This window comes from Enoplosus armatus, chromosome 4, assembly GCF_043641665.1.
Source record: "Enoplosus armatus isolate fEnoArm2 chromosome 4, fEnoArm2.hap1, whole genome shotgun sequence".
Taxonomy (NCBI): Eukaryota; Metazoa; Chordata; class Actinopteri; order Centrarchiformes; family Enoplosidae; genus Enoplosus; species Enoplosus armatus.
The window spans coordinates 23,929,609-23,956,178 of record NC_092183.1 but is presented as its reverse complement, the minus strand read 5'-3'; the positions used below and the strand labels follow the sequence as shown (position 1 = coordinate 23,956,178).

Genomic DNA, 26,570 nt, shown 5'->3' with positions numbered 1-26,570 from the left:
CCCTCAAATGTGGTTATCAAACACTTGTGACAAGGATATGTAATGGAAGCAAGCGGTTTTACGGTTCAACAATAAACGTTATTGTCAAAAAGGAACACTAAACTTTAATAACTACAAATAAAAACACAAATAAAACAATATTAAACTTGAATTAAGAAAAAGGATCAAATGTGCATAAAATGCTGCCTATATAAATACAAAAATAAATAACAGAAAGCAGCTGTGTAGGGCAAGCAAACTCTTGCCAGTCCAACAGAGGCAGGTTTATGCAGGAAAGCACAGCATTTCCTGCATTGGAAAACATCTTCTTCAAAAAATAAATACTAATAAAAAAAAGGCAATTTCACTGCAAAGAATGTCACAATGTGTTGTGTAGGGCAAACCTATATAAGAGTATGAATGAACAACTGAACCTTCAGCCATCTGTAAAACAATATAAATATAAAAAAGTGTGAGACATCAGCTGAGTTATGTATTTGAGCTGGAACCAAACTAGTTTGCATTACAAGTTTTCAGTTCTAAATACCTTTAATCTTCACGAATGATACATTTATCTTGAAACTTGACATAATGAGTGAAGTCTCTCTGCTAAACCACCTCTACTCTGTGAAGCTAATGGAGACCCAAAGCATCTCTGCTGAGAGGGCTGGAAACAATGGAGTCGGAGCGCGCTCTGCTGGACAAACTGTGTCATGACACCACTTCTGAATTAACCCAAGGATGTTTTTCTGCATTAATGCTCTGTAAAAAAAAAAAAGAAAAAAAAGTGATAAATGGGTCGGGCTCTAAAAGGCACCTCTTTTATGTACGCTCAGAGCCCGTGACGTCTCCTCCCACCCTCCCCCTGTCCATCCACGAGCCAGCGCGCTGTATCTGCTCCATGCAGGGGACGGGCTTCTCCTGCCCCAGCGGGGTGGGCGGACGGCCCCCACTCATGAAGGTGGTGACGGGCGACATCCTGGTGGACATCACAGGCCGGAACGTCTCCGAGTATCTGCTGTTCACGTCGGACAGACTGCGCCTGCACAGGTAGGACTGCTGCGGGAGCCACTGGGCATCATTTTACACATTCTTTGATATCGATGTCAGTATGATAACTTAGGTTTGGCATCATTTCATCACTTACTTTGAAGAATATTAACATGTTTTACAGTATCTTACTGTTGCTTTGGTTCAGTTCACAGCGTATTATCAAAGTACACATGTAATAACACAAAATGCTAAATTTGGCCTCAAAGTCTTAAATAGCATTGTTGCATTTAAAAATGAAAAAAGGTCATTCTCAAATAATGCTGTCAGACAGAAACAGATTCTTAAAACAGAGTCTGTGGTGATCATTTCCTCAGGATTATACAAATACCTATGAGGGGAAAAAAAACATGCAACTTATACTTGCTTATATAATATTGCATTCATGCATCCGGACGCAAATACCTGCAGAAAGCAACAGAAGGAGAGAGGAAAGAGACTATGGGAGGGTTAGTGACACACATTGATGGGATAAGAATGCGTACAGATGGAGAGGGAGAGGAGGAGAGGGGAGCTCAGTGCATCATGGGAGTTCTCCCGGTAGTCTAGGCCGATAGCAGCGTAACTAAGGGATGGTTCAGGGCTCATCTGAGCTAGCCCTAACTACAAGCTGTAAATGGTAAATGGTAAATGATCTCACTTATATAGCGCTTTTCAACCTTCACGGTTCCCAAAGCGCTTTACAGCTAAGTCTCATTCACCCATTCACTCACACATTCACACACCAATGTCGACCGAGCTGCCATGCAAGGTGCTGGTCTCCATCGGGAGCAACTTAGGGTTCAGTGTCTTGCTCAAGGACACTTCGACATGACGGGGGCAGCCGGGGATCGAACCCCCAACACGCTCTAGCCAGCTTCACCTCCCGTGCGACAGTGCTAACCACTGCGCCACCATGCCGCCCGTATCAAAGAGGAGAGTCTTAAGCCTGCTCTACTACTGTGGGGAGGGTGTCTGCCTCCCGGGACCCAAACTGGGAGCCGGTTCCACAGGAGAGGAGCTTGATAGCTGAAGGCTCTGGCTCCTATTCGACTTTTGGAGACTCTAGGAACCACAAGCAACCCTGCATTCTGGGTGCACAGTGCTCTAGTGGGGTAGTAGGGTACTATGAGCTCTTTAAGATATGAAGGTGCCTGACCAGTAAAACTCTATTCTGGAGAGTGTTAAGGGACATTTACTTACTAAGTTCAGCTCTGTAATTTCAGATTACAAAGAGTTTCAAAGACCTGAAGGCCGGCATCCAGCCAACGCTGAGATAAAGAAACCTTCTACAAAAAAACCTGCCCCAATCTGCCTGCTCAACACCTGTGTTTCTAACATGACAAAAGTTAAAACTGTGACAAACTCTGGCGAACACTGCCACTGTTTCTACAGCACACCCAAGTGGGCCAACACTAAGTTTGTGCTTCCATATTCTCTAGCTCTAGAGAACAAGATGAACTTAGTTTTATGTGCAGTCAGTACACGTTCAAGATCATTAAGTGCAGCTTGGTGAACGTTAAAGGAATATTGCAGGTTCTCCGCAGCTAGTTGAGCAGAGTCGGCAATACATTACAATATTGTATCATCTGCATACAAATGAGCCCTTTGCACCAATATTGAACAACTTCAACACTGCACCCTGCATCCAAGGGGTGCCGCATTTGAGCATTTCATTTTCAATGCTGTCTGGACCACAAGCTTTCCTTAGCCGGAGAGATTTCGTCTGCGTGGGTCAACTCTTCCCAAATAAATGGGAAATCTGATTTTATTTTTTTTGTCTTTGCGCTCTCCAGATGTCACCTCTTGGAATGGGTAATGCTTGCGTGGGCTTTGTGTTGAAGTTGTTCCACAGTATTTCAGAATTGATTTTGACTGACTCTGTTCTCAATAGATATGGTGGTTTAACGGTGGGAAACATCCAGAAATCAATCCCAGCATCCTTTGGGAGAAAGATACCTCCAATGGTTCGCAAGATAGCAGTTCGTAGATCGGCTCAGGTAAGGCAGGCACTCCGATCCGGACAAGAAGTTTACAGCTACAATATGAACAACCACTGACAGAGAAATGTTCTTTTTTTTTTTGGTCCAGGTTCTGTTCAACAACAAAGGTTACCACAGCATGCCAACGTATCTGAATGTCCTCAACAACGCCATCCTGCGCGCCAACCTGCCTGCGTCTAAGGGCAACCCTGCTGCCTATGGTAATTGCAGAAGATGCAACATGGACAGAGATTATTTGAATTTGAAGACATGGATATGTCTTCCTGGTTTAAATGTCAAATAAGTGACGGTGTTGTATTTCACAGGTATCACACTGACAAACCACCCAATGAATCGAACCAGTGCCAGCCTCTCTTTGGACTACTTGTAAGTTGCTCAGCATCACTGACATTTACTGCCTTAAAGGAGGACTTTATTAGAACTTGGGGCTTATTTTTGGCAATCATGACTATTGGTGAAAGTAAAAATAGCTGAGATCTGGGAACACGGTGACGATTATTTTTCTGGTTTTAAGACAATGACCAGGGTTGTTGAACTGGATTTTTTGCATCCCTACCGAGCAGTGTAAATGTCAGGTGACCTCTTCTTATATATATCTCCTCTCTCCTGTGTCTCCAGGCTCCAAGGGACAGACGTGGTGATTGCCATCTTCATCATTGTGGCCATGTCCTTCGTGCCAGCCAGCTTTGTGGTTTTCCTGGTGGCGGAGAAATCCACAAAGGCCAAACACCTGCAGTTCGTCAGCGGCTGTGACCCTGTTATCTACTGGCTGGCCAACTACATATGGGACATGGTGAGGAAGGGATGCAATGTGTGTGCGACTGATGCCAACAGATAGAGGGGGCTGTGGGGTGTTTAGGTGAAACTAACCCTTTTGTTAGTCGCACCGCGAATGCTGCAGTGTTTGTCCCGGTCTGAGCACGTTCTCTCCTGTCGTCTCTCCTCAGCTGAACTACCTGGTACCTGCCACGTGCTGCGTTATCATTCTGTTTGTGTTCGACCTGCCGGCCTACACCTCCCCGACAAACTTCCCTGCCGTCCTCTCCCTCTTTCTTCTCTATGGGTGAGACGTCTGACTGCACACGCCTGCACACATTTTTTTTAACTTTTTTACTTACCTGATGCCGAGCAACCTGACGGCTCGAATTCGAACGTACAGAGTTTCCTGATTCATAGGTCTCGTTACAATGTGGTTTAGGGGTCTGAACAACATCTGCTAAAGGGTCAGTTCACCAAAAATGACAAAAACCTGCATGGAATTTAGTTAGTGGTTCTAACATTTAAGAAAAATTCAACAGCAGCTCCCGTTTCAATAAGAAAGTATGAACAAAACAGAACTAACTGCAGATAGCTGTAGCATACGGCACATGTTCATACAACGTCAATGTAAGAGCAAGCCCGTCGTCTTGCTTTAGTAATCAAGTTGCTGGGACGGAGAGATCCTCCACTTAATCAATAAAGGCAAACCAAAAAGGATTCCTTGATATTTTTGTGATTGATTTGAAAGTGTCACCAGTCTCTCCACTCTCTGACTCGTTTTACTTCAAATACCACGGCGAGACACGCTGACCCCAGAAGTAATCAATAGTAAGTTCTGTTTGCTGTCATATTTTTGTACACATGAATACAGTATGTGCCCTTATTTTCTGTCATATATATATAATGTTACAGTGTTGGATATTCATACTAAACGTTGCCAAAAGTTGCCAAATAATGAGGTAAACGTATGTAAAAGTAACCTCGGCCTTCAGACTGCTCTGAACGCTCCGTTTCAGTTTGTTTTTTTAACCACCGTGTCTAGCTGATGTCAGACAGGCCCGGATGTCCTTATATGGTATCTCTGCTCCAGGCACAGACCTTATGTTTATGTCAGCGTTGCTTAGTAACGTTTAAGGTTTACAGTTTGCCTTTGGAAATTCTTCCCAAGACTTCCGGAACTTGGCCGGCCAATCAGAAGAAAGTGGGCTTTTAGGGAGGGGGGGGCCTTAAAGAGACAGGAGGTCAAACGGCTTGTTTCAGAGCTGGAAATGAGCATAAGAGGTCCCTTTAAGGCATCTCTCTCTTGATGTTTCTCAAGTACAAAATAGGGAAAAATAGTGACCACACTCCCCACTGCTTTGCCTTCATTTTAATGTTTGATGACAAATGAACTCCCTTGCATGTGTGTGGCAGTTGCGGCTTTGAATACAGTCACAATCACTGTGTGTGAAATCCAAAAACAACCAGTTTCTAATGCAGTTTGCACAGAACTCTTGATGTAGATTGAATTGTTGCATCTTCGTGTTTTTGGTGTAAACTGGAAAACATCAGAAAGTGCTTTCCAGTTTCCTTTTTTTTTTTTTTTTTTCTCTCTCTCATGTCCTAAAGCGTTGGACGTCTTCTGCGATTTTGTTCAGCATGAGTGCTCTTCCTTCCAGATGGTCCATCACTCCCATCATGTACCCAGCATCCTTCTGGTTCGAGGTTCCCAGTACAGCCTACGTGTTCCTCATAGTCATCAACCTCTTCATAGGCATCACTGCGACCGTTGCCACCTTCCTCCTCCAGCTCTTTGAACACGACAAGGTCAGTTTGACTCCTCAAAGACACTGCAGCTTGCCGAACACATTCTCAGGGTTTAACCCCCTAATGTCAAATATCCACCATTTATTCTCATGCCACAGCTAGAGTAAATAGTTCTGTGAGCCAGTGGGGTTCTGTTGTATGAAGTAGGCTACGTAAACGTATGACTTATTTCACCTAAATGAGGAGGGATCGAACCCCCCAACAACTGCACCACCGTTGAAGTCCTTTTTGCACATGGGTCAAATTTAAGTTTCGACGCTCATGGCGCACAACACATTTGGGTTATTTCGCATGAGTTTTGAGGGCACATTTGTTCTGTATGGCCTTCCATTCCACATAGTTACAAAGCAACAAATTAGCATTCTGGCAGGAGGCGTTGAGGACATATTAGCTGGCTGGCTTACCCACACTTGTCCTGTCTTGGCTTTTGGTGGTACTGAGGGGCTGGCTTGCGGCCGTCCTTCCCTTTCCTCTGCTACACCACCATGTAGCCCTTTTCTCCACACAGCCACGAACACGTCAGCCAGCTTAGCGGCCTCAGCAGCGGGACCTGGATCGTTGCTCTTTTCATCCGAACCTGCAGCTCAGGAGAAAGCATTCTCAAGCATTGCTCCGAGATTGTGGTTTCACCAATTTCCTGGACGCTTCCTGTACAAGTCCTTCAACCGTGCATACAGTTCCTTTGGTTTCTCATCAGGATTTATGTCAAGGGAGTGGAATCTCTGCCTCTGTGTCTCAGAATTTCTATGAACTTCATGGAGAATGTTTTGACTTTATCATAATCATAATAAGCCTTTTGGATGTTTCTGTATTTTTTTTATATTTTTTTAAATCATTTTCTTCTCCTCCAGGATCTGAAAAAAGTCAACAGTTACTTGAAGTCCTGTTTCCTCATCTTCCCCAACTACAACCTGGGCCATGGCCTGATGGAGATGGCCTACAACGAGTACATCAACGAATACTATGCTAAAATAGGTTAGTTAATAAGCCTTCTACTTTAAAGTAGGCCCAAACAAAGTTGACCTGTAAGTCTTTTGACTTTGGACACAGACAAATGTTTCCGTAAGTGAAGAAGATACAAGTTGTCGTGAATTGTGCTTTCAGGCCAGTTCGACAAGATGAAGTCGCCATTCGAGTGGGACATTGTGACTCGAGGGCTCGTCGCCATGACAATCGAGGGCTTCGTTGGCTTCCTCATCACCATCCTCTGCCAGTACAACTTCCTCAGGAAGCCCCCGTGAGTGATGTGTGTTACTGTCTCTTTCCTCGGGGTCTAGCTGAAATGACGGGAAACCTGCTGAGCTGAAATTAGGGACTATCTACAAAGTACATGCAAGTTGACCAAGAAATGGGGGAAAAAAAGGGGGAAAAAGGAACACCAAAAGCATAATAAATATGTTTGTGTCGGTTGGTGTGTGTCCAGGAGGGTGCCAGTCAGCTGCCAGCCTATAGACGATGACGACGTCGATGTGGCCTGTGAGAGACGGAGAGTCCTGCGAGGAGACGCCGACTACGACATGCTGAAGATCGAAAACCTGACAAAGGTTTGAACAGTCGGGCTCGTCAACGTTGAGAAAATCCCTAGAATGCTACAGTTTTGTTTTCAGATCACATGCACACATGTATGTACACTAATGTATACCTGCACGTGGTCCTTTGCGTCTCCCCCAGGTGTATAAATCCAGGAAGATGGGTCGCATCCTGGCAGTGGACCGGCTGTGCGTGGGCGTCCGGCCTGGTGAGTGTTTTGGACTGCTGGGAGTGAACGGAGCCGGGAAGACCACCACCTTCAAGATGCTGACGGGAGACGAGTGCACCACCGGAGGAGAGGCCTTCATTAACGGACACAGGTCAGGCCCAGAAAAAATCGTAATGCTACACCATACATGATATTTCAGACAGCAAAGTGTGCTTCCAACCTTGTGTCATTGTGCACAAAGCCCTCAGCCTCATAAAGAAATGGAAATGGAAGAATTTGACCGGCCTGCTGCAGAGCCCTGACCTCAACCTCCATCCGACATCTTTGGGATGAACTGGAAAGCTGAATGCGAGCCAGGCCTTATCACCCAACATCAAAAACCGAATGCTCGTGTAGCTGAATGGGAGGGTTGTTTTTTTTGTTTTTTTATAAATTTAACCTTTATTCAGACAGGTAATCTCATTGAGACCACCTGGTCAAGAAAACAACGTAATCCCCGCAGCCAGGTTCTAAAATCTGGCGGAAAGACTGAAACCAGAAGAGTGTTTGGATGTCACGTGTTTGTTTAGTACGGTTTGCATGAGGTTTGTGCTGCGGGACCACTGTTGGATTGACAGCAAACACGAAATTTCCTTTCCTAGGGAAAGTCCTAGGGATATTAAGACATCACTGATGTTCTTTCGTGTGTGTGTGTGTGTGTGTGTGTGTGTGTGTGTGCGCAGTATCCTGAAGGACCTGTTACGTGTGCAGCAGAGTATTGGCTACTGTCCACAGTTTGATGCCCTGTTTGACGATCTGACCGCCCGGGAACATCTGGAGCTTTACACTCGCCTCCGTGGCATTCCCTGGAAGGACCAGGAGAGGGTCGGTCTCACATACACACACACACAGTCATTCCCACGTGGACTAGTTTTATGTTTAAGGACAGTTGTTTATCTCATTATTAGAATAAATCATCAGGAGCTTGTAACAAGAATGTTCTCCCAGCCCCGTGCACTGCATCCCTAGGAAATCTTCACACAACTTTCTCACCTCTGTCCCCTTTACACCCTAAAACAGGAACATGCATCTCAATCACAGACTGACATTACCTTTTACCCCCCCCCCCCGCAAGGTGGTGCAATGGGCTTTAGAAAAGCTGGAGTTGGCCAAGTATGGAGACAAGCCCGCCGGCACTTACAGTGGAGGAAACAAACGCAAGCTTTCCACTGCGATCGCTCTGATTGGATACCCCTCGCTCATCTTCCTGGTAAGAGGTTTGAACGGTTCGAACTCACCAATCTTTCATTTTCTGTCATGACCAGTTGATAACCACAGGTGGGTACATTTACTCAATACATGTACTTAAGTGACTTTTTTGAGTAAATTGTACAACTGTTGGATACTTTTTACTCTTCATGAAAAATCATTATTTTTACATTTGTTGCCCTACTTTTATTATATTCATATCATATATATATTTGATGCATTCATGTACATTCCGTTAAGAGGCAAGCGGGTCAGCTGGTCCAAGGTCTGCTGGTGCTCCGTTATCCTCACTGCAACCACGCCTCCACATGACTCTGTCCAAAGCAGGATAATGGCCGAAGATGTGTTGATTAAGTTTAATAGTATAGACACACGGTAGAGAGACTATTATTTTCATTACCGATTGATCTGCCGGTTATTGTCACGATTAATCGATGAACCTTTTAGTCTATGAAATGTTTTTTAAAAATTGAAAAAATGCTCGTCACAATTTCCCAGAGCCCAAAGTGACGCCTTCAGATTGCTTCTTTTGTCCAACCGACAGTCCAAAACCCCAAAGACTCTTCATTTACTGTCCCTAGACGACAAAGAAAAGCAGCAAATCCTCACATTTAAGAAGCTGGAACCAAGAAAACGTTTCGATTTTCAAAATAGTTGGCAGCTAATTTTCTTTCAATTTAATAAACGATTGATCAAGTAATCGTTGCAGCGCGCACACCTGATATGTGGCTATCTGTAATGGGAACTTGGACTTGGGACATATACTATACTATACTGGAATGATCAGAGTTTAAAGACGCACAGATATGGTCAATCATGCACATGCATTTGCTGATTGAGTCTAATATTAATGTAATATTTTGTGACACTTGAGAGATACAGACTGGGAATATAGTATATATATATATATATATATATACTGAGCCAGCCCTAACTATAAGCGTGATCAAAAAGCAAAGTTTTAAGCCTACTCTTAAAAGTAGAGAGTGTGTCTGCCTCCCGGACCCAAACTGGGAGCTGGTTCCACAGGAGAGGAGCTTGATAGCTGAAGGCTCTGGCTCCCGTTCTGCTTTTGGAGACTCTAGGAACCACAAGCAACCCTGCATTCTGGGAGCGCAGTGCTCTAGTGGGGTAATAGGGTACTATGAGCTCTTTAAGATATGATGGTGCCTGACCAGTAAGAGCTTTGTAAGTCAGGAGAAGGATTTTAAACTCTATTCTAGATTTTACAGGGAGCCAGTGCTGCAAAGCTAATACAGGAGAAATATGATCTCTTTTCCTGGTTCCTGTCAGTACACGTGCCGCAGCATTCTGGATCAGCTGGAGAGTCCTCAGGAACTTATTGGGACAATCCTGATAATAAGGAATTGCAATAATCCAGCCGAGTCGAGACAAATGCATGGACTAGTTTTTCTGCATCTGTTTGAGACAGGGTCTTCCTGATTTTTGCAATGTTACGGAGGTGAAAGAAGGCAGTCCTTGAAGTTTGTTTTACGTGGGAGTTAAAGGACATGTCCTGATCAAAGACAACTCCGAGATTCCTCACGGTGGCGCTGGAGGTAACAATATCCTTAGATACTGTGTTTCTGAGGTGTTCAGGGCCAAGAACAATAACTTCTGTCTTGTCCGTGTTCAACATCAGATAATTACAGGTCATCCAGGTCTTTATGTCCTTAAGGCATGCTTGAAGTTTAGCTAACTGATTGGTTTCATCTGGCTTGATCGATAGATATAATTGGGTATCATCTGCATAGCAATGAAAATGTATGGAGTGTTTTCTAATAATATTGCCAAAAGGAAGCATATATAAGGTGAATAGTATACAACCCTTCTGCTGCTGCCTGTGTGTAGATGGAGAGAGACTGAGGTAGTAGGTGGGGCTGGGTAACATCCTCTTGTACTTAAATGTATATTCATTTTGGGTTTTGATTTGATTCATTTGTCCATTTCATGTGTACATGGTAAGAGAGGCAACTGTAAATACAGTATAATTCCTTCTTTTAAGCCACTGAACTATATTTTGTTGGTTTTCAAGGATGAGCCAACAACTGGGATGGACCCGAAGGCCCGCAGATTCCTTTGGAATTTAATCCTTGACATAATCAAGACCGGACGCTCCGTAGTGCTGACATCACACAGGTGAGAGACACGTCAGTCCTCACATGCGGTGGGATTCTGCTTGAATACTTTTTTACTGTTCTTCTTTTCACCGTTGTGTACTTGATATATTATTTCATGCCGTCCTCTGCAGCATGGAGGAGTGTGAGGCTTTGTGCACCAGACTGGGCATTATGGTGAACGGCAGGTTCAAATGCCTGGGCAGCATCCAACACCTCAAGAACAGGTCAGGAGACTAAAGATCCACCTTCCTTTTCTGATTTATAGATGTTGATCTAATCTGCATTGTTTTAAACTGTTTTATTTTTATTTTTATTGTCACCTTGAAAAGCCAAATAATTAACTGAAAAGATCATTGTTGTAACAACATAAGCAAGTTCGAGATGACCACTTCTTATGAAAACACAAATATTCAGATAAAGAAAGTCGGTGAACCCAAGTGCAGAGCAGACGGAACTGTAACTGGAGAGAGCAATTTTTTTCCATCTTGTTCCAGGTACTTCTTGTTAGTTCCTTTTTTTATCCCTATTATTTCTTTCCAGTTGTGGATGCATGGACGTCTTATGGATTTCTTTAACCATATGATTCAGAGCAGAAGTTCACAACATTTCAAGGATATATGTCATTCTATATGTCATATGTCGTTCACACAAACCACCAGTGGCGGCGAGCTACCATGCAAGGTGCTACCCAAACCATTGCAAGCCAGTTTTACCAGTAGAAGTTTTGCATTCAGAAGATTCTTCTTAATGCCTCAGGTCAAAAATCAGACAGCTAACCAACAACAACAACCATGTTAGAGGCTCTGTGGCAATCTGGACACATGCATTCACATAAAAGCAGGATTTCTGCTGTTGTAGTCGGTTGAGGTGGAGCTCCTGAGGCTCTCTGGCACTCGAGAGCGGGAAGCGACGCGACAATCCGCTCCCGCGTGCGCAATAAAAAGCATTTAATGCATGTAAAGCGTTACGTATTGTTACATATGGTGACTCTCAGAAGTCACACAATGAACACATTCAGATGTGGAACTCCAGTGGTCCCTATATATCCCACTTTTTGGTCGCAGGATTTCGCTTGATGTGTGATCCTGAGAGTGTACATAGTCCATAGTTGAAAGAGTCCATTACAGTAATAACAACTGGGCAGTTCATTAACCAACTGGGCGTTTGTTGACACTAAATCGGCTGAGCAAGAACAGTAATCCAGTTACAAAAGACTAAATTAAGACTTTGCAAGAGCGACAATGACATAGTGTAAAATGAATAACCTGTGTTATTCATCGGGGTTAGTAAGAACAGGAATGTTAGTGATGTAAATTTGTTCAGGTGAGATGCAAATCACCACTGTGTGAATGCATAAGTGCTTATATAATGTCACTGCCCCATCATCAGGGCAGAGGCAGCTCTGACTATAATTACATTTGTGTATTCCATTAAATTAACTCGCAACCCCAGGAGGTGTAAAACGGACTTTTGCTGGGGAGCGAATAAAGAATAAATATAAAAACATAATTCAAAGCGTGAGTAGGCTTACTTTCATATCTTTATAAGTACAACAAGTACAAGGCTTTAGTGCTTCAGTCTATATAGAGAATCTATATATCTCTCATATATAAAAAAAAGAAATCACCACAATCCGCACCCCGAGCTCCACGGGATCTTCTACGATTGGTGATGCCATTTTCCAAGGTAACTGATTGGTCCGTAGGCGGTGCTTTTATATCAGTTCATCTCTTATCTCCAACACAGGCGCGCATCGTAAGTCACTGTGGCATGTACCCCGTCAAGATGTGAACCACTGTTGCAACCCTGAAAGCCCTGGGTTGAACCTGAAGTTACCTCTTAAGTTAAGGCCAAGTCCTGCTTCGTAAGTCCAGCCCTCAGGTGAATGAATCCGTATTGGACACATCCACCCTGAGGGAAAGTTGCAGCGCATCAACAGGTTGTTTTGGTGCCTTTACAGAAGAAGAAACTATTTCATTCACCGCGCCTCTCAAACGCTACACGGGCAACTCAGTGGAACGTTTCCTTGTACGTAACTCAATGCATGAGTTGCTGTCACAAATCACTCGACACACCTTGAATGTCAATGCGACAACTTTGACCAATCCATCCGTTTGTTTTGCCTCTCTCGTGACATATAATGGATTTCAAGCACTCGTGCAGGAGGAGTGAACCCACTAGTGATAGCCTTAGAGGGCTGCGCCTGTACTCCCAAGAATCTGGAGTTACGGTAACGTAACTAGCGTTCTTGCCCATTCATTTTGAAAGAGCAACGGCCAGTGGAGAAACTCCCAACACTCGACCCACCAGTGGTGTAACACTCTGTAAGTCGCATTTGTTTATGATCACGTTCCAGGTTTGGGGACGGCTACATGATCACAGTGAGGACCAAGAGCAGCTCCAATGTGAAGGAGGTGGTTCGATTCTTCAACAGAAACTTCCCTGAGGCCGTGCTGAAGGTAGATTACTGCAGCCAACAACATGAGTTTCAAACCCCCCCCCGAGCACCTTTTTACACACTGTAATGAGTCGAGGGAGGTTCGGTAAATGCAAAATGGCATTATGTTCTCCCTCTTTTTAAGTCGTTTCTGACTTTAAGCCGCCTGTTGTAACATTCGCAGGAGCGTCACCACACCAAGGTCCAGTACCAGTTGAAGTCTGAGTGGATCTCCCTGGCTCAGGTCTTCAGCAAGATGGAGCAGGTGGTGGAGGTGCTGGGCATCGAGGACTACTCTGTCAGTCAGACCACTCTTGACAATGTGAGTCAACGATGGAGCACTTCGGCTCAACCACATGCAGGACTCCAACAAGGAAAAGTGGAATAAACCACCTTTTTTTTTTTTCTTCTACCCAGGTTTTTGTCAACTTCGCCAAGAAGCAGAGTGACAACCTGGAACAGCAGGAGGTGTCGCCCCCGGGTAGCGGACAGTCCCCCCTGCAGCGCGTCCTCAACCTGCTGAAGTCTCAGCCGGCCAACACAGAGCTCAACGCTCTGATCAGTGAGGCGCCGGAGGAGCTGGAGAGCGACGATGATGAAGGACTCATTAGCTTTGAAGAGGAAAGGGTGAGTTATTGCTATATTTTGTTTTTTCAGATCCGTTCGACTATTTCTTTGTAAAAGTATGGCACTAGATTTTCTGATGGACATTTGGGTAAGGCTCAATTTTCTTTGCTCCTGAAAATTTGCAGTTGAAACATTTGAAACAGCAGAAATACTTTGAAGTGAATAGTTAAGTTAAGTGGAAGTCAATTACAAATACAAATTACTGGAAGAAGTTGTCATATTGGAGATAAGCAGTGTTGGCTGGCCAGAGGTTGAGACATCCTGACTTTTAGTTCCTAATATGGGGGGGGGAGTCAAGCTCCAACAACAATGGATCCAACATTTCCAATAATGCATGAAAAGCATGTAGTCTTTGAAACCCAAGCTGAGATTACATCACTTTGACATCATCAGGGTTATTTTCTCTGATAACCTGTATATATATATGTGTGTGTGTGTGTGTGTGTTTGGCAGGTGCAGCTCTCCTTCAACACAGACACTCTCTGTTGAAATGAGCCACTAAAAAAGCAGCAGAGAGACCGGGAGAGTGACAGAGGAGGGGGGGGGGGGACCCCAAACCCGTCTGTCTGTCTGTCTGTGAGCTCTGGAGGCCTGGAGGAAGAACAGAGATGCTGATTTTAACCCCGAAGAGGACCAAAACTCTCTGCACCATAGACCACCATAAGACCAGTAGTTCAGTATTTCAGCCTCAAATTCTTTATCCGGGGGGGGGGGGGGGACTGAGGTGGCTTAGGCCGGATGGTACGGACAGAGGCGATGCCCTGCAGAGCCCCAGCCTGCAGGTAGAGACACGGGCGGCAAGGAAGTGCTTGCATTTGGCACTTTGCCCTGGGATGTGTCCATATTTTTGATTTTGTATTGATTTGTCTCTTTTGAGAATGCGTCTCACTAGATGGCTGATAGATGCGGCAGGTTAGCTACCTTCTGTTCGGGAGTGAACATATCATCGGTGATGTGTTGGGACACCAACGGTTGTACGCGCTTCCCCCGGCCCAAAGGGGCCTCATGTAACCAGATGTGGGCCAAACCTGACCTGCCTTGAGCGCATGCTACGACGAAGCCGATTCCCAGTGGTAATGTAATATAGTCTGTGTTTTTCACTTTTTTTTTTTCTGTGGCACGAAGGAAGATTTATTTTGGATATGGAAGCAGCTGCAGAACTATCACGAGTTATTTATTTTGCGATAACAGACGATTTGGAGAAACGCACCTTGGGGGGGGGGGGGGGGGGGGGGGGGGCGGGTGTGGTCTTGCGAGCTGTTGGGGAGAATGTACATGGCATGGTTGTTGTCCTGATGGTGCCCTCCCTTCTATCAACTTGTTTTGACACTGCACATTTGGTCTCTTTCCACTGAATGCTCTCTTTTGTGCTTTTGAACATATCATTACGTTGTGGATTTTGCCAAGAAGATCCTCTATAAACCGGACACAGTGTATAATAATAATAATAATAATAATAATAATAACTCCATCTCCAGTGAAGGTATTCAGCATTCTAACGTTCTAAAACTGAAGTGAACTCATATTCTCTGACAATAACTGCACTACCATCACTGTGACACTAAAGGGAACTCTCAGATCGGAATAATCTACCGTTTTAACTTTGGTATGGCACATGTTTAATTACAGACGATCTTCGCAAAATTATTACGCAATTTGGTCCAAATGCGCAAAATGTCCACATTTACAAAAAAACATGGATGTTTTCTCTAACTGTACATTGGCATGTGGTTTTAACTGGTCTCGCTCTTGTGTTTTGTGATAACTGAGTTGTAACCCGTCCTGTCAAGAATAATTATCGCTTCACGTCTTCTTCTTCTTCTTCTTCTTCTTCTTCTTTCACAGCTAATTGCACATATTTTTTGGTGATTATTACTGGTGGGCTGTTTTCCTATTTGAAGGGGGTTATCATTAAACAAGATAAAATGACTGTTGTAATTTCTTTCTTCTTTAAGAATGTAATGCTTACTCCAAAACAAAGAAAACTCATATTTCAGACCGTAATGCTGATTTTTGTGAACCAACACCTCAGTGGGAGGACTTCCGACTTATCCATATTAAACTCAAAGCTTGGAACCTCTAGTTAAAGGGGACCTCTAATGCTCATTTCCAGCTCTGTTTTCATTTTGTGATTCCACCAGAGCAGCTTTGCATGATTCACAGTTCAAAAAAAGTCCTGATTTATCTCCTCCTGGCCCTTCATGCAGCCCCTCAGTTCACCCTCTGTCTGAAACAAGCCGTTGGAGCTCCTGTCTCTTTAAGGGCCCCCTCCCTAAAAGCCCACTTTCTTCTGATTGGCCGGCCAAGTTCCGGAAGTCTTGGGAAGAATTTCCAAAGGTAAACTGTAAACCTTAAACGTTACTAAGCAACGCTGACATAAACATAAGCATCTGGTCTGTGCCTGGAGCAGATATACCATATAAGGACATCCGGGCCTGTCTGACATCAGATAGACACGGCGGTTTAAAAAAAACTGAACCTGAGCTTTCAGAGCAGTCTGAAGCCTGAGATCACTTTTACATACGTTTACCTCATTATTTGGCAACTTTGGCAACGTTTAGTATGAATATCCGACATTGTAACATTATATATGACAGAAAATAAGGACAAGCATTACAGGTCCCCTTTAAAACGACAAAAAGAAGAATCGGGGATCAGTCTAATGACAGAAACAGACACATACATGTATTATGGAGTCAAACAACGTCACCAGCATAACTTCCACGTTTCACTGTCGGACTGATCCACTGCGGTATCATTCTCTCTCCTGCTCGTCTCCTTACATACACCCTTCTGTTACTACCAGAAATCTCTAACCTGGATTCATCAGTAAATAGGACTTTTCCTCATACCACAGTAAAATGCTGCTGTTTCTTAGCCCACCCCAAGCGTTTGGCCTTGTTTCCCCTTCTGAGAAATGGGTTAGAAACTGCTACTGGTCCTCTGAGACTACTACAAGACAGCCTTCTTTTGACAGGACTTTTGACTTTGCTCAGAATAATAATTTGACTTCTGACACTTTCATTTAGTTCTGATGCTGTGTTTTCCGCTGTCACAATGCTGCTTAGTGAGCAATGACCTGCTGGAAACTTGAGGCGCAGCCATATTTAGAGCAGGCGAACACCGGCTGCAAGCTGAGTTCCAGCTGAGTTCATTGAACTAGCCTCAGATGTGGAGATCAGATCCACCTGAACGCATGCTTCGATAGAAGGGACACAACTCAAAGACATCTGACCTTTTCAGAGTTCAGTTGGTCGATGCCACAAATGTACTTAAATTTGATTGCCGACCTAAAAAAAAAACTTTTTTCAATGTTTCTGAATCCTCAAACTTTGTGATTATTTCCAGGTTAACATGAAAATATCTGAGATTTTCAATGTGATCTAGGGACTTTTGGACCCCACTGTATATACAGTATATTTACCCTCAGCAACAGACGTGCTTGTTGCAAGTTTCCAACCACGCCGGCATAGATAAAAGGAACTGATGAGCTCAGAGGCCTATCTAATTAATGGTAATTAATATTACTTCAACACTCAAAATCTGTTGGTAGCTATAGTTGACTTGATAAACGGGGGTCACCGTGGTAGGTGGTTGACGCCGTGTCAAACAGGAAGTGGGGCATTACTCGGCAACGCTTTAGGCCGATCAGTCTCAAACTTCATGTGGTCATTGAAGCACCATTCCTGATCAAACCTATGTAGCATTTATATTTCAAATACCTATATTTTAACGGGTATGCTACAGTTTGTACTTCTGCTCAAGGGCTTTTTCCTATTTACCTCCAATCTGGTCACCGCCAACATGTCCGACTCTAAATTGAAAAGGTATAGCTAAAGAACAGGGTGTCGCCATTCCAAACATAAAATCTGAAATAGCGCAAGCAATTTCGTCTTGCCGATGAAACAAGCTTTAATTTCAAATTTCATGGCGCTGGCCTACTTCTTCCAGACAGTCACTATTTGTCATATTGCGCAATGCTGAGAGCGTAGCAGTTGTGCCTCAGGAGGTGTTTCATGGGAGGGTTTCTATCCAACTGATATGGGCTCTGCCAGCCTTTAAAAATCCTGCGCGCAACAGCAGATGGTGAGAAGCAAGGTATCAAGACTACAGGTAAGACTTCCTCACGTCTCATCTTACAGTTCTAACTGCTCAGGGTTTTGTTTGTCTTCCTCGCTCTTAGGTCATTGCTGCGCTGAATATTCCCGTTTATGAGTTGAACAACCACGACAAATAATGTTTCATTTAATAACTCAACAGATCAAATTCAAACGTAAAAACTGAATTAAAATATATCATTTGAAAATCAGTTGTTTGACAATAAAGTTTCTGTAGAGGAATGTTGCCATTAAATACCACATTAGCTACAAATTCTAATACTTATTTGGCTGTTGTTTTAAAAGCAATAATACTTCATATTGTTGCCACATTACGTCGACATTTTCTGTTTAGATCACTTTCATCCAGAGTGACCAACTGCATACTAAGTGCTACAGAAAGTGGACTTTGCAGAAACGAACAGTAAGCCAGGTACCCAGACGAGGTAGAACAGTGATAGGAGATAGTCCAAACAAATCCAGCTGTTACGGAGCAAAACGTTCACACTCGCCTTCGGTGAGGCTGACGCAACATCTCCCTAACTCGACAAGTTGTGCGTGGAGCGACGAGGAGGAGGAGGAGGAGGAGGAGGGCAGGAGTTGTTCTTTTTGAGATAACAGCAGCAAGTGTAAACATGGCCTTTCCACAGTTGCCAGCCTATTTATCGTGTCTATAAATACATTTATTGCCTTTTCCAATTTAAACTACATGATTCCAGTATCAGAAAACCTTATCATCAGTGATCTTATGTGGGGGTTTAGTTACAGCCAGTTATGTTAAAGGTCCCGTATTGTAGAAAGCGAGATGTCCACGTCTTGTTTGATTATGAAGCAGGTCTGGGTGCTGTATAAATACTGCGAAATGATCAAAACGCACAGAAATGCGCACAGCCCGTATTCAGACACTGTGCCTTTAAACGAGCCGTCAGGACTTACGTAAGGTTGTGATGTCACAACTATACAGTCGCCGTTCTCAGCCACACCCCCCCAGCAGGTCATCTGATCCAGGCCCAGCACCACCCACGTCCCCATGATTTTATGTTTAAAAAACTCTAAAACTAATGTGCCGCTAAATTGAAAGAGTGAAAAACTTGATATGAAGAACATTTTGGAATGCTAGCTAAAATCTAGATTTGTTGTCCCCCCCCTCCATGTCATCCCGTGAAGCCATGGCCTCCGGTCTTCCTCTACTCCTGTTGGTGCTGTGCACTCTGAGCGTGGCCCAGTCCCAGCTGAAGGTGTTCAACCTGCAGGCCAGCAGCCTTCCCTCTGACTTGTTGGGAATCGCCGACGGCTACGTCAAGGTGTTCTGCGGCTCGGCCACTCTGGGTGTGACGTCCGTCCGTAACAACAACGCCAACCCCTGGTGGGAGGACGAGTTTACCCACTTCAAGGCCCAGCAGAACGACGTGCTGAGGCTCGAGGTTTACGACAGCGACATCCTCCTCGATGACCTGCTGGGCGTCTGCCAGCGTCAGATCAAGCTCGGAAGCCATGACCACAACTGCTACCTGGAGAAAGGGGGCACCCTCCATTACACCTACACCCTCGGCTAGGGCAGACTTGTTCATCATAATGCATGATTTCTAAGAGACTCACTTCTCTGGCCCACTCAAACTCATTCACCTAATCAATAAATCTTCATCAATCCATCATTGGCTATTTTACCATGTTTCCAATGTCTGTCAATAAGAAATAAACTGCTGCAACAACCCAAACTTCATTTTGTGTGTGCTCAGTCGTTACAGTGTACAGTGTACATCTGTATAGTTGCAGCAAAATGACATTTGTGCTCTTTTTTTTTTATACACATTCCCCATTTCCCTCAGTGTTGAGACTTTACATCACGGCTAGCAGGAAGTAGTGGGCCGTAATTAAAGGTAACTGTTACACATCACGGTTTAAGTTTGCTTTTTGTGATTCTCGACGTAATGTAATGTAGCTATCAAAGAGCCACAAGATACGACTTTTTGTCCCCTTTTTTTTGTATCCGTGGCACATTACTTTATGCTGCGCGTCTTCTCTGTTTTAACCAAGGTAAAGGCGTCTTGGGCCTTGCAATATTGTCTCACTTTCACTTTCACTAGTCACTTCACTGATGAATTCAGACTATGTACTCGGCCTCACTGGCTCCGTTCAACTTTTGCTCTGCCGTCAGCCACACCTTAAAGAAAAAGGCAACCGTCACACCAGTCCCTACGAAACCCTGTCCACAGGAAAATAATGATTTTAGACCTATTGGTGTCATGGTGAGCAAACTACGGCTGGATGCAGGCCCACAGCTAGATCCCCACCAGTACAATATAGTGCTCCTTAAGAATTCTAGGGCCAATGCTAGACTGTTGTTTGTAGATTTCAGCGCAGCCTTTAACACCCTACAGCCTTATGTCCTCCTGAAAACACTGCAGCTGGTGAATGCCAAACGCTTGACTACTAATTGGTAGAAAACAGGTGGTATTCGACCCCAAATGCATTGGGGGCCACTCGCCAGTGGTTATCCATGGCCACTCTTGTACCCCTTGCTCCACTTCTGCCATGCTGTAGTTGAGAGCATCTCAGCCTGGTTTGGCAACCTCAGCAACTCCAGCTGAAAGCCCCGGCTAACACCAAGAGCCATGAAATTCAGTCAGGCAGCACCCCCACAGATTATTTCAGACCCCACACACGTCCCCCACCCTGAGTACCAGCTCTGGCAGACGTTTCAGAGTCCCCCCGGTGCAGGCTCAAGCACTTTAAGAAGTCCATCAAAGCCCTAAATGGTAAACTAACCACTGTGCACATGTACATTTTATGATAATTCTATGTGGAGGCTGCCTTCCTCTCACTGCACATATAATGTTCACTACTACGATGAATACAGGTATGTTGAACAACAGGCTGTGTTCAATTTGTCTGTGGATTCTTTCTGCAGATCTGCTGCGGTATGCAAATAAACAGGAGGGAAGTCACATGGCCCACAAACTGACAGGAAGCAATCTACAAACGCGTACAAATGGATCCGCAAATGCGTAAATATGACTTTACATGTATTTGTTGTGGTGAAACTATTTACATTTGCCAAAACCTATAACGGTTTTTTTTATGTGAAATGAAAACACGTGTTTACAGAGTTTTGCATATTTGCAAATCGCTCTGTATATTTGTGGATATGACTTTACTCGACACAAATACAAAAATACCTGTTTGTGGATGGCGAGATATTTGTGGATCTTGGTACACATTTGTGGATTGTCTCCTGTGGGTTACAACTAATAAAGTCCAATAAAAAACGTCCATACACCCCTCAACTCGCTTTTTCAAGCCATAGTCAATTCAAACATTAAAATGTTCCACATCTTTCAGAAATGATTGGTATTATTCAACTTTTAAAGCCAGTTCTGCTCGAGGTTTCTGCCTCTTAAAAGGAAGTTTTTTCCTCGCCACTGTCGCCAAAGTGCTTGCTCATGGTGGGAACTGTTGGGTCTCTGTAATAACATTATAAAGAGTCTAGACCTGCTCTATTTGTAAAGTGTCATGAGATGACTTTTGTTGTGATTTGGCGCTATATAAATAAAATGGAATTAGGGACACCCAGAAAGCTGTAATTGAATTTTTGTAGGATACAAGGTTATATGACAGGATCCAGCTAGTCCATATTTATTTAGCCTGTTAATTTATCTATATTGTTTGTGTGCTTGTTTGGTTTCTTATTTATTTTATTTATATTTATTTATTTCATTTGTATTTTTTTTCTCAGAATTTAGTGTAAAAAAAAAAAAAAAAAAAAAAGTCTGCTTCCTCCGGTGCAGTAGATGGCGGTATGCACATATACACGTTGGTTTGCGGTGCCCATTAAATCAGAGAAGAAGAAGAAGATGATCCTGCCGCTAACTTGCCCTTCAAGCTCATTATTTCAATCGTTTAATGGGCTAGGAAGATGACTCATTAGTTTAATTGACTCACTACCCTGTCTCAGATTTAACCGGATGTTTTACAGTTTACGTCGCTTGTAATTTAAAGGGTAAAACAGCCAGAAATACCTGACGTGTGTGAACTTTTAACGCAAAGCCACGCTCCGTGTCACTTACAGCAGCCTAGCTATCTGACATTCCAGCACCTCCTCGGTGTACTCGTCTTAACTTATGTTCGGTAACCGAACTGAAACCGCACTGCGAGGGGAGGTGTTCGTTCGCAGGGAGGATGTCGGACCAGACGCTGGAGTATTTCCTGAGTCAGAGTCAGATAAAGAAGAGGGACGCAGCCGAGGTCAGGTGGTCGCACGCCGTCAACAGCAGGAGCAGGCTGACGGAGGCTCTCACAGGTGGATTCACACCGCGTTCTTCGTTTATCATATACCGCTCAAATGTTCCGGTTTTCATGACAACTAAAATAATAATTACACCATTGTACTTGTTTCCAAAACGTACATAGACGTTTATCGTGTTCTGCCCCACTCGTTATTACCTAAAAACACGAACAAAGCAACGCGCGTCTGAGTTCATCGCTGGTTTGTCTGTATGTGCGTCAGTTGAGTGTCATTGTCAAGGCTGTTGCTCGGCTGTGAGTCATGGGGAAGCGTCATAGGCTACGACAGAGTATGCTAACGGTTAGCTAACTGTCATGCCGGAGAGATGCCGGTCTTTTCTAAAGAGCTCCCTGAGGCTTTTTACTCCTTCCTCCGTAAAGTCCCCGGCAACGAAAATGCTGCGTTCACGGCGGCCATGGTATTGAAAGGTGCCCCCATAGACCCCCACAGTGCGTGGTACAGCACAGAACAATTAACCGTGCAGTGAACCTAAATAGTGAACTTAATACCTGCAGGAAGTTCGTGTAAAACTAGCCGTTTGTATGAAATTCTGAGTGGGCTATTTCCTGTGGATATTGCAATGTATCAGACGATTTTCCCTTATATTTTTCTGAACACAGTTCTCTGCATTATGATTTTCTATGAATTTCACTGTCATACACATGTTTTTATAGTCCAAGCAGCCTGGCTTTATCATAAATAAATAAAAGATTTAAAATAACCCTTAAATTTAGTTGTCTTCCTCACAGAAATTAATTAAATGCATGTATATTATATTTTATATATATATATATATATATATATATATATATATATATATATATACATACAGTGCTTAACAAATGTATTAGACCACCACCCAGTGTAAGGTGTTTGCCACCGCTGCCCTAAATGAACAGTATTGCTGATGACCAAAATATTTGATGTTTCTGTAATGGTTAATCCACCAGTATGTGCACGCCAAGCTCTTTGATCAAAATGATATCTTTAATGCTAAAATATAATTATTGTTGTTATCCATGAATTCTCAAATTTACTGTTTTACAAAAAAGCAGAAAAAAATAGTAAAGCACATTATTATTTTTTGATTGAGATGCCAAATTACAGTTACTTACTTGCATTCCTGAACAGAAACATTTGTTTTGTGGTTGCAAGAATGCAAGCTGTTATCAGGGCCAAAGGAGGTCATACAGAATATTAAGATTTTTGGTTAATATATGTGAATAAGGACTATTTAGTTGTTCCAGTTTGTTATTTGCCTAATAAATAACAATACATAAATACAATACATTAAATTTGTATTGTATTAAATAAATTTGTTAAGCACTGTATATGTGTATATATGTGTGTGTGTGTGTGTGTGTGTGTGTGTATATATATATATATATATATATATATATATATATATATATATATATATATATATATATATATATATATATATATATAAAACACAGTTGTGTTAATAGCAGTGTGTTTAAAAAAGTGAGTAAAGCTCAAAACCCTTATGATAGCCTTTTATTTCCATACACACAAATGCATTGGGAACACTGCACATTCTATTCCAAATCAAAACATGAAGGAAAATGTATCAGATTTGTTATTACTTTACAGAAAGGGAAGAAAAAGGGAATATTAGACTGTTCAAAAAAGTAGCAGTGTCTGCATTTTTCTTTACAAACTCAAACATTTACTGTATAAACTGAAAAGTGCTTGAAGATTTAGCTTTCCTGTGAATCACTGAACTGATATTTAGTTGTATATCCACTGTTCCTGAGAACTGCGTCACATATCTGTGTTGCATGGAGTCGACCAACTTCTGGCACCTGTGCACAGGTATTCCAGCCCGGGACGATTGGACTACATTCCACAATTCCTCTGCATTTCTTGGTTTTGCCTCAGAAACAGCATTTTTGATGTCACCCCACAAGTTTTCTATTGTCTTTTGGGGTCGTTGACTTGTTGAAACACCCATTTCAAGGGCATTTCCTCTTCGGCGTAAGGCAACATGACCTCTTCAAGTATTTTGATGTATTCAAACTGATCCATGATCCCTGGTATGCGGTCAATAGGCCCGACACCATAGTATGAGAAACATCCCCATATCATGATGCTTGTGCCACCATGCCTCACTGTCTTCACAGTGTACTGTGGCTTGAATTCAGTGTTTGGGGTGGGCCCTAGACCCAAAAAGAACAATCAGTCCACAAAATGTTGCGCCATTTCTCTTTAGGCCAGTCAATGTGTTCTTTGGCAAATTGTAACCTCTCCAGCACATGTCGTCTTTGCAACAATGGGACTTTGCGGGGGCTTCTTGCCGATAGCTTGGCTTCACATAGGCGTCTTCTAATTGTTACAGTCCTCACAGGTAACTTCAGACCTTCTTTGATCTCCCTGGAGCTGATCATTGGCTGAGTCTTTGCCATTTTGGCCATTCTGCGATCCATTCGAATGGTTGTTTTCCGTTTTCTTCCACGTCTTTCTGGTTTTGGTTGCCATTTCAAAGTGTTTGAGATCATTTTAGCTGAGCAGCCTGTCATTTTCTGCACTTCTTTATATGTTTTCCCCTCTCCAATCAACTTTTTAATCAAAGTACAATGTCTGGAACGACCAATTTTACTCAGATTTTCAGAGAGAAATGCCCTATAACCAGCATGTACAATATTTGACACCTGTTTTTTCACAGAATGAATGACCTCACTAATTGAACTCCACACTGCTATTATTTTGAACACACCCCTTTCAATTGATGATTCAATTACACAGAATCAGCAGGGTCTGTTGGTTTTCTATTACTCTACTACACCTACTAGTAAATTATTTGCCATGTAGAAATATAATTTCTACCAAAAACAGCGATTGATCTGGTTAGTGATGTTGGACTGCAATTATTTTGAACACAACTGTATATATATATACTGTGTATATATATGTATATATGTATATAGATAAATCCTTAAAATCAAGAGGGCTTCACTGACCATTTTGAGCAACGACTTTCACCCTCAGGCCCCGCTCATATGATTGAGGCCGACATAATCATGAGGGGTCGTGACCCCAGAGAGCCGATCATGGCACACCCCCCAGACACAGACAGTGACATCACGCTGGAGGAGTGGCTGGACAGCGTGAAGGCGCACAGCAAGGGAATAAAACTAGACTTTAAGAGGTGAGACCCAGTTTATATGCCTTCCTCAGTAACGTGTGTGTGTGTGTATATGTGTGTGTGTGATGCTAACACTGTGGTGTACTTCTCCACGGAGCCTGGAGGCGGTGTCTCCGTCTGTGGCTCTGCTGGAAGAGGTGCTGGCCGAGCAGAGCCGTCCCGTGTGGGTCAATGCGGACATCCTCTCTGGTCCTGGGGGAGAGGCCAGACCTCTGGAACCTCAGGCTTTCCTTTCTGCTGTGAGAACCCTCCCCGCTCACACTGTGCTGTCTCTTGGGTGGACTACAGGATGGACTGCTGGGACAGATAACCCAGGTGAAGACACTGTGTTTACATGGCTCTGGTTTGGTCTACCAACTCCTGAGAAACCTTTTTTTTTTTTCTCTCTTTGGTTTGGTCGATGTTCGATTTTCACTTCACCATCTTATTCAATGATCGTATCACAAATATTGCTTTACAAAGCTTTTATGTACTTGTGCCATTTAAGTTTCACAGCTTTTATTAGCTATATTTGAAATGATCTGGTTTTGCCATATATAGTGTATTTCTGACAATGGTGTTAAAGGTTAAGGCTGGTAATGTTTAGAATTTTTTTTATCATTTTCAAATCCTGTGAAAAGATCAAAACTAATAATGCCTTATTTCTCTAAAACGGGAGGGAATCGTACACTTGTCGGGGACTATTTTTAACTGAGGAGTAATTCCCATTTTGTAGGTCTATGTGGGACTTAGTCCAGATGAACAACAATGTGTGTGTGTGTGTGTGTGTGTGTGTGTGTGTGTGTGTGTGTGTGTGTTCATGGTAATGATGTCACCTAGCGCAGCGTGGCTCATATTGATTTGGGTCTTTTGTCGTAATATCTTTCAGGTTACAGCTGGGATATGGTGCACGTGATGGAGGAGGTATGCAGAGGCCTTAAACATCCGGTCACCTTCCCAGTGCGTGCAGGCCTCTTGGCCCAGTCGTTCCCGCAGCTCACGTGGCTGCTGCAGCAGTCAGACAGGTGATTGTCAACGCAGAGACGTCAGCATTACTTTGTCTCCGCTAGGTTCCAGTGCTGGACTTCTACACATGACCTGTCCTGTCATTGTTGGGCTGCGTTAAGTGAAAAGTCAAAATACCTCAGCTGGCATCACAGGGAATTCAGTAAAGGTTCAAACATGTGATATGTTGTAGCTGTATGTACTTTTAATTTGTTTTGTCGTCCACAGGTACACTCTAACAGTGTGGACCGGCCAGATTGACAAGTTCACACTACAGGACTTGCTGCCCTACAAAGACCACGTGGACATCAGCAGGATCTACTACGACCTG

General features: G+C 43.4%; 3 protein-coding genes across 3 annotated transcripts in view; all 3 read left to right on the top strand.

Annotated features, from left to right (window-relative positions):
* The window catches only part of abca2 (ATP-binding cassette, sub-family A (ABC1), member 2), a 55,817-nt gene extending 41,621 nt beyond the window's left edge, over positions 1 to 14,196 (top strand). Inside the window, exons 30-48 of the mRNA XM_070903893.1 lie at positions 816 to 1,029; positions 2,903 to 3,008; positions 3,100 to 3,211; positions 3,317 to 3,377; positions 3,630 to 3,804; positions 3,959 to 4,074; positions 5,429 to 5,576; positions 6,428 to 6,551; positions 6,681 to 6,813; positions 7,000 to 7,120; positions 7,248 to 7,426; positions 7,998 to 8,139; positions 8,390 to 8,524; positions 10,559 to 10,662; positions 10,775 to 10,867; positions 13,000 to 13,102; positions 13,265 to 13,402; positions 13,498 to 13,707; positions 14,161 to 14,196. Of these exons, the coding sequence (XP_070759994.1) occupies positions 816 to 1,029; positions 2,903 to 3,008; positions 3,100 to 3,211; positions 3,317 to 3,377; positions 3,630 to 3,804; positions 3,959 to 4,074; positions 5,429 to 5,576; positions 6,428 to 6,551; positions 6,681 to 6,813; positions 7,000 to 7,120; positions 7,248 to 7,426; positions 7,998 to 8,139; positions 8,390 to 8,524; positions 10,559 to 10,662; positions 10,775 to 10,867; positions 13,000 to 13,102; positions 13,265 to 13,402; positions 13,498 to 13,707; positions 14,161 to 14,196 (2,450 nt within the window). The remainder of the gene's footprint in view (positions 1 to 815; positions 1,030 to 2,902; positions 3,009 to 3,099; positions 3,212 to 3,316; positions 3,378 to 3,629; positions 3,805 to 3,958; positions 4,075 to 5,428; positions 5,577 to 6,427; positions 6,552 to 6,680; positions 6,814 to 6,999; positions 7,121 to 7,247; positions 7,427 to 7,997; positions 8,140 to 8,389; positions 8,525 to 10,558; positions 10,663 to 10,774; positions 10,868 to 12,999; positions 13,103 to 13,264; positions 13,403 to 13,497; positions 13,708 to 14,160) is intronic.
* A 4,777-nt stretch (positions 14,197 to 18,973) lies between these two features.
* On the top strand, positions 18,974 to 19,360 carry LOC139284757 (perforin-1-like). The gene has a single exon (XM_070905130.1). The coding sequence runs from the start codon at positions 18,974 to 18,976 to the stop codon at positions 19,358 to 19,360; it is 387 nt and encodes a 128-aa protein (XP_070761231.1).
* A 2,623-nt stretch (positions 19,361 to 21,983) lies between these two features.
* Positions 21,984 to 26,263, top strand: fam151b (family with sequence similarity 151 member B). The gene is made up of 4 exons (XM_070905018.1): positions 21,984 to 22,104; positions 25,099 to 25,258; positions 25,353 to 25,570; positions 26,124 to 26,263. The coding sequence occupies exons 1-4, from the start codon at positions 21,984 to 21,986 to the stop codon at positions 26,261 to 26,263; spliced, it is 639 nt and encodes a 212-aa protein (XP_070761119.1).
* Positions 26,264 to 26,570: the final 307 nt, after the last annotated feature.

Bases quoted from the DNA above. Each gene is read 5' to 3' on its own strand.
- LOC139284757 (XM_070905130.1), top strand. From the start codon at position 18,974: ATGGCCTCCGGTCTTCCTCTACTCCTGTTGGTGCTGTGCACTCTGAGC.
- fam151b (XM_070905018.1), top strand. From the start codon at position 21,984: ATGTCGGACCAGACGCTGGAGTATTTCCTGAGTCAGAGTCAGATAAAG. The intron at 22,105-25,098 runs GTGGATTCACAC...TTTCACCCTCAG, and splicing joins GCTGACGGAGGCTCTCACAG to GCCCCGCTCATATGATTGAG. The intron at 25,571-26,123 runs GTGAAGACACTG...AATATCTTTCAG, and splicing joins TGCTGGGACAGATAACCCAG to GTTACAGCTGGGATATGGTG.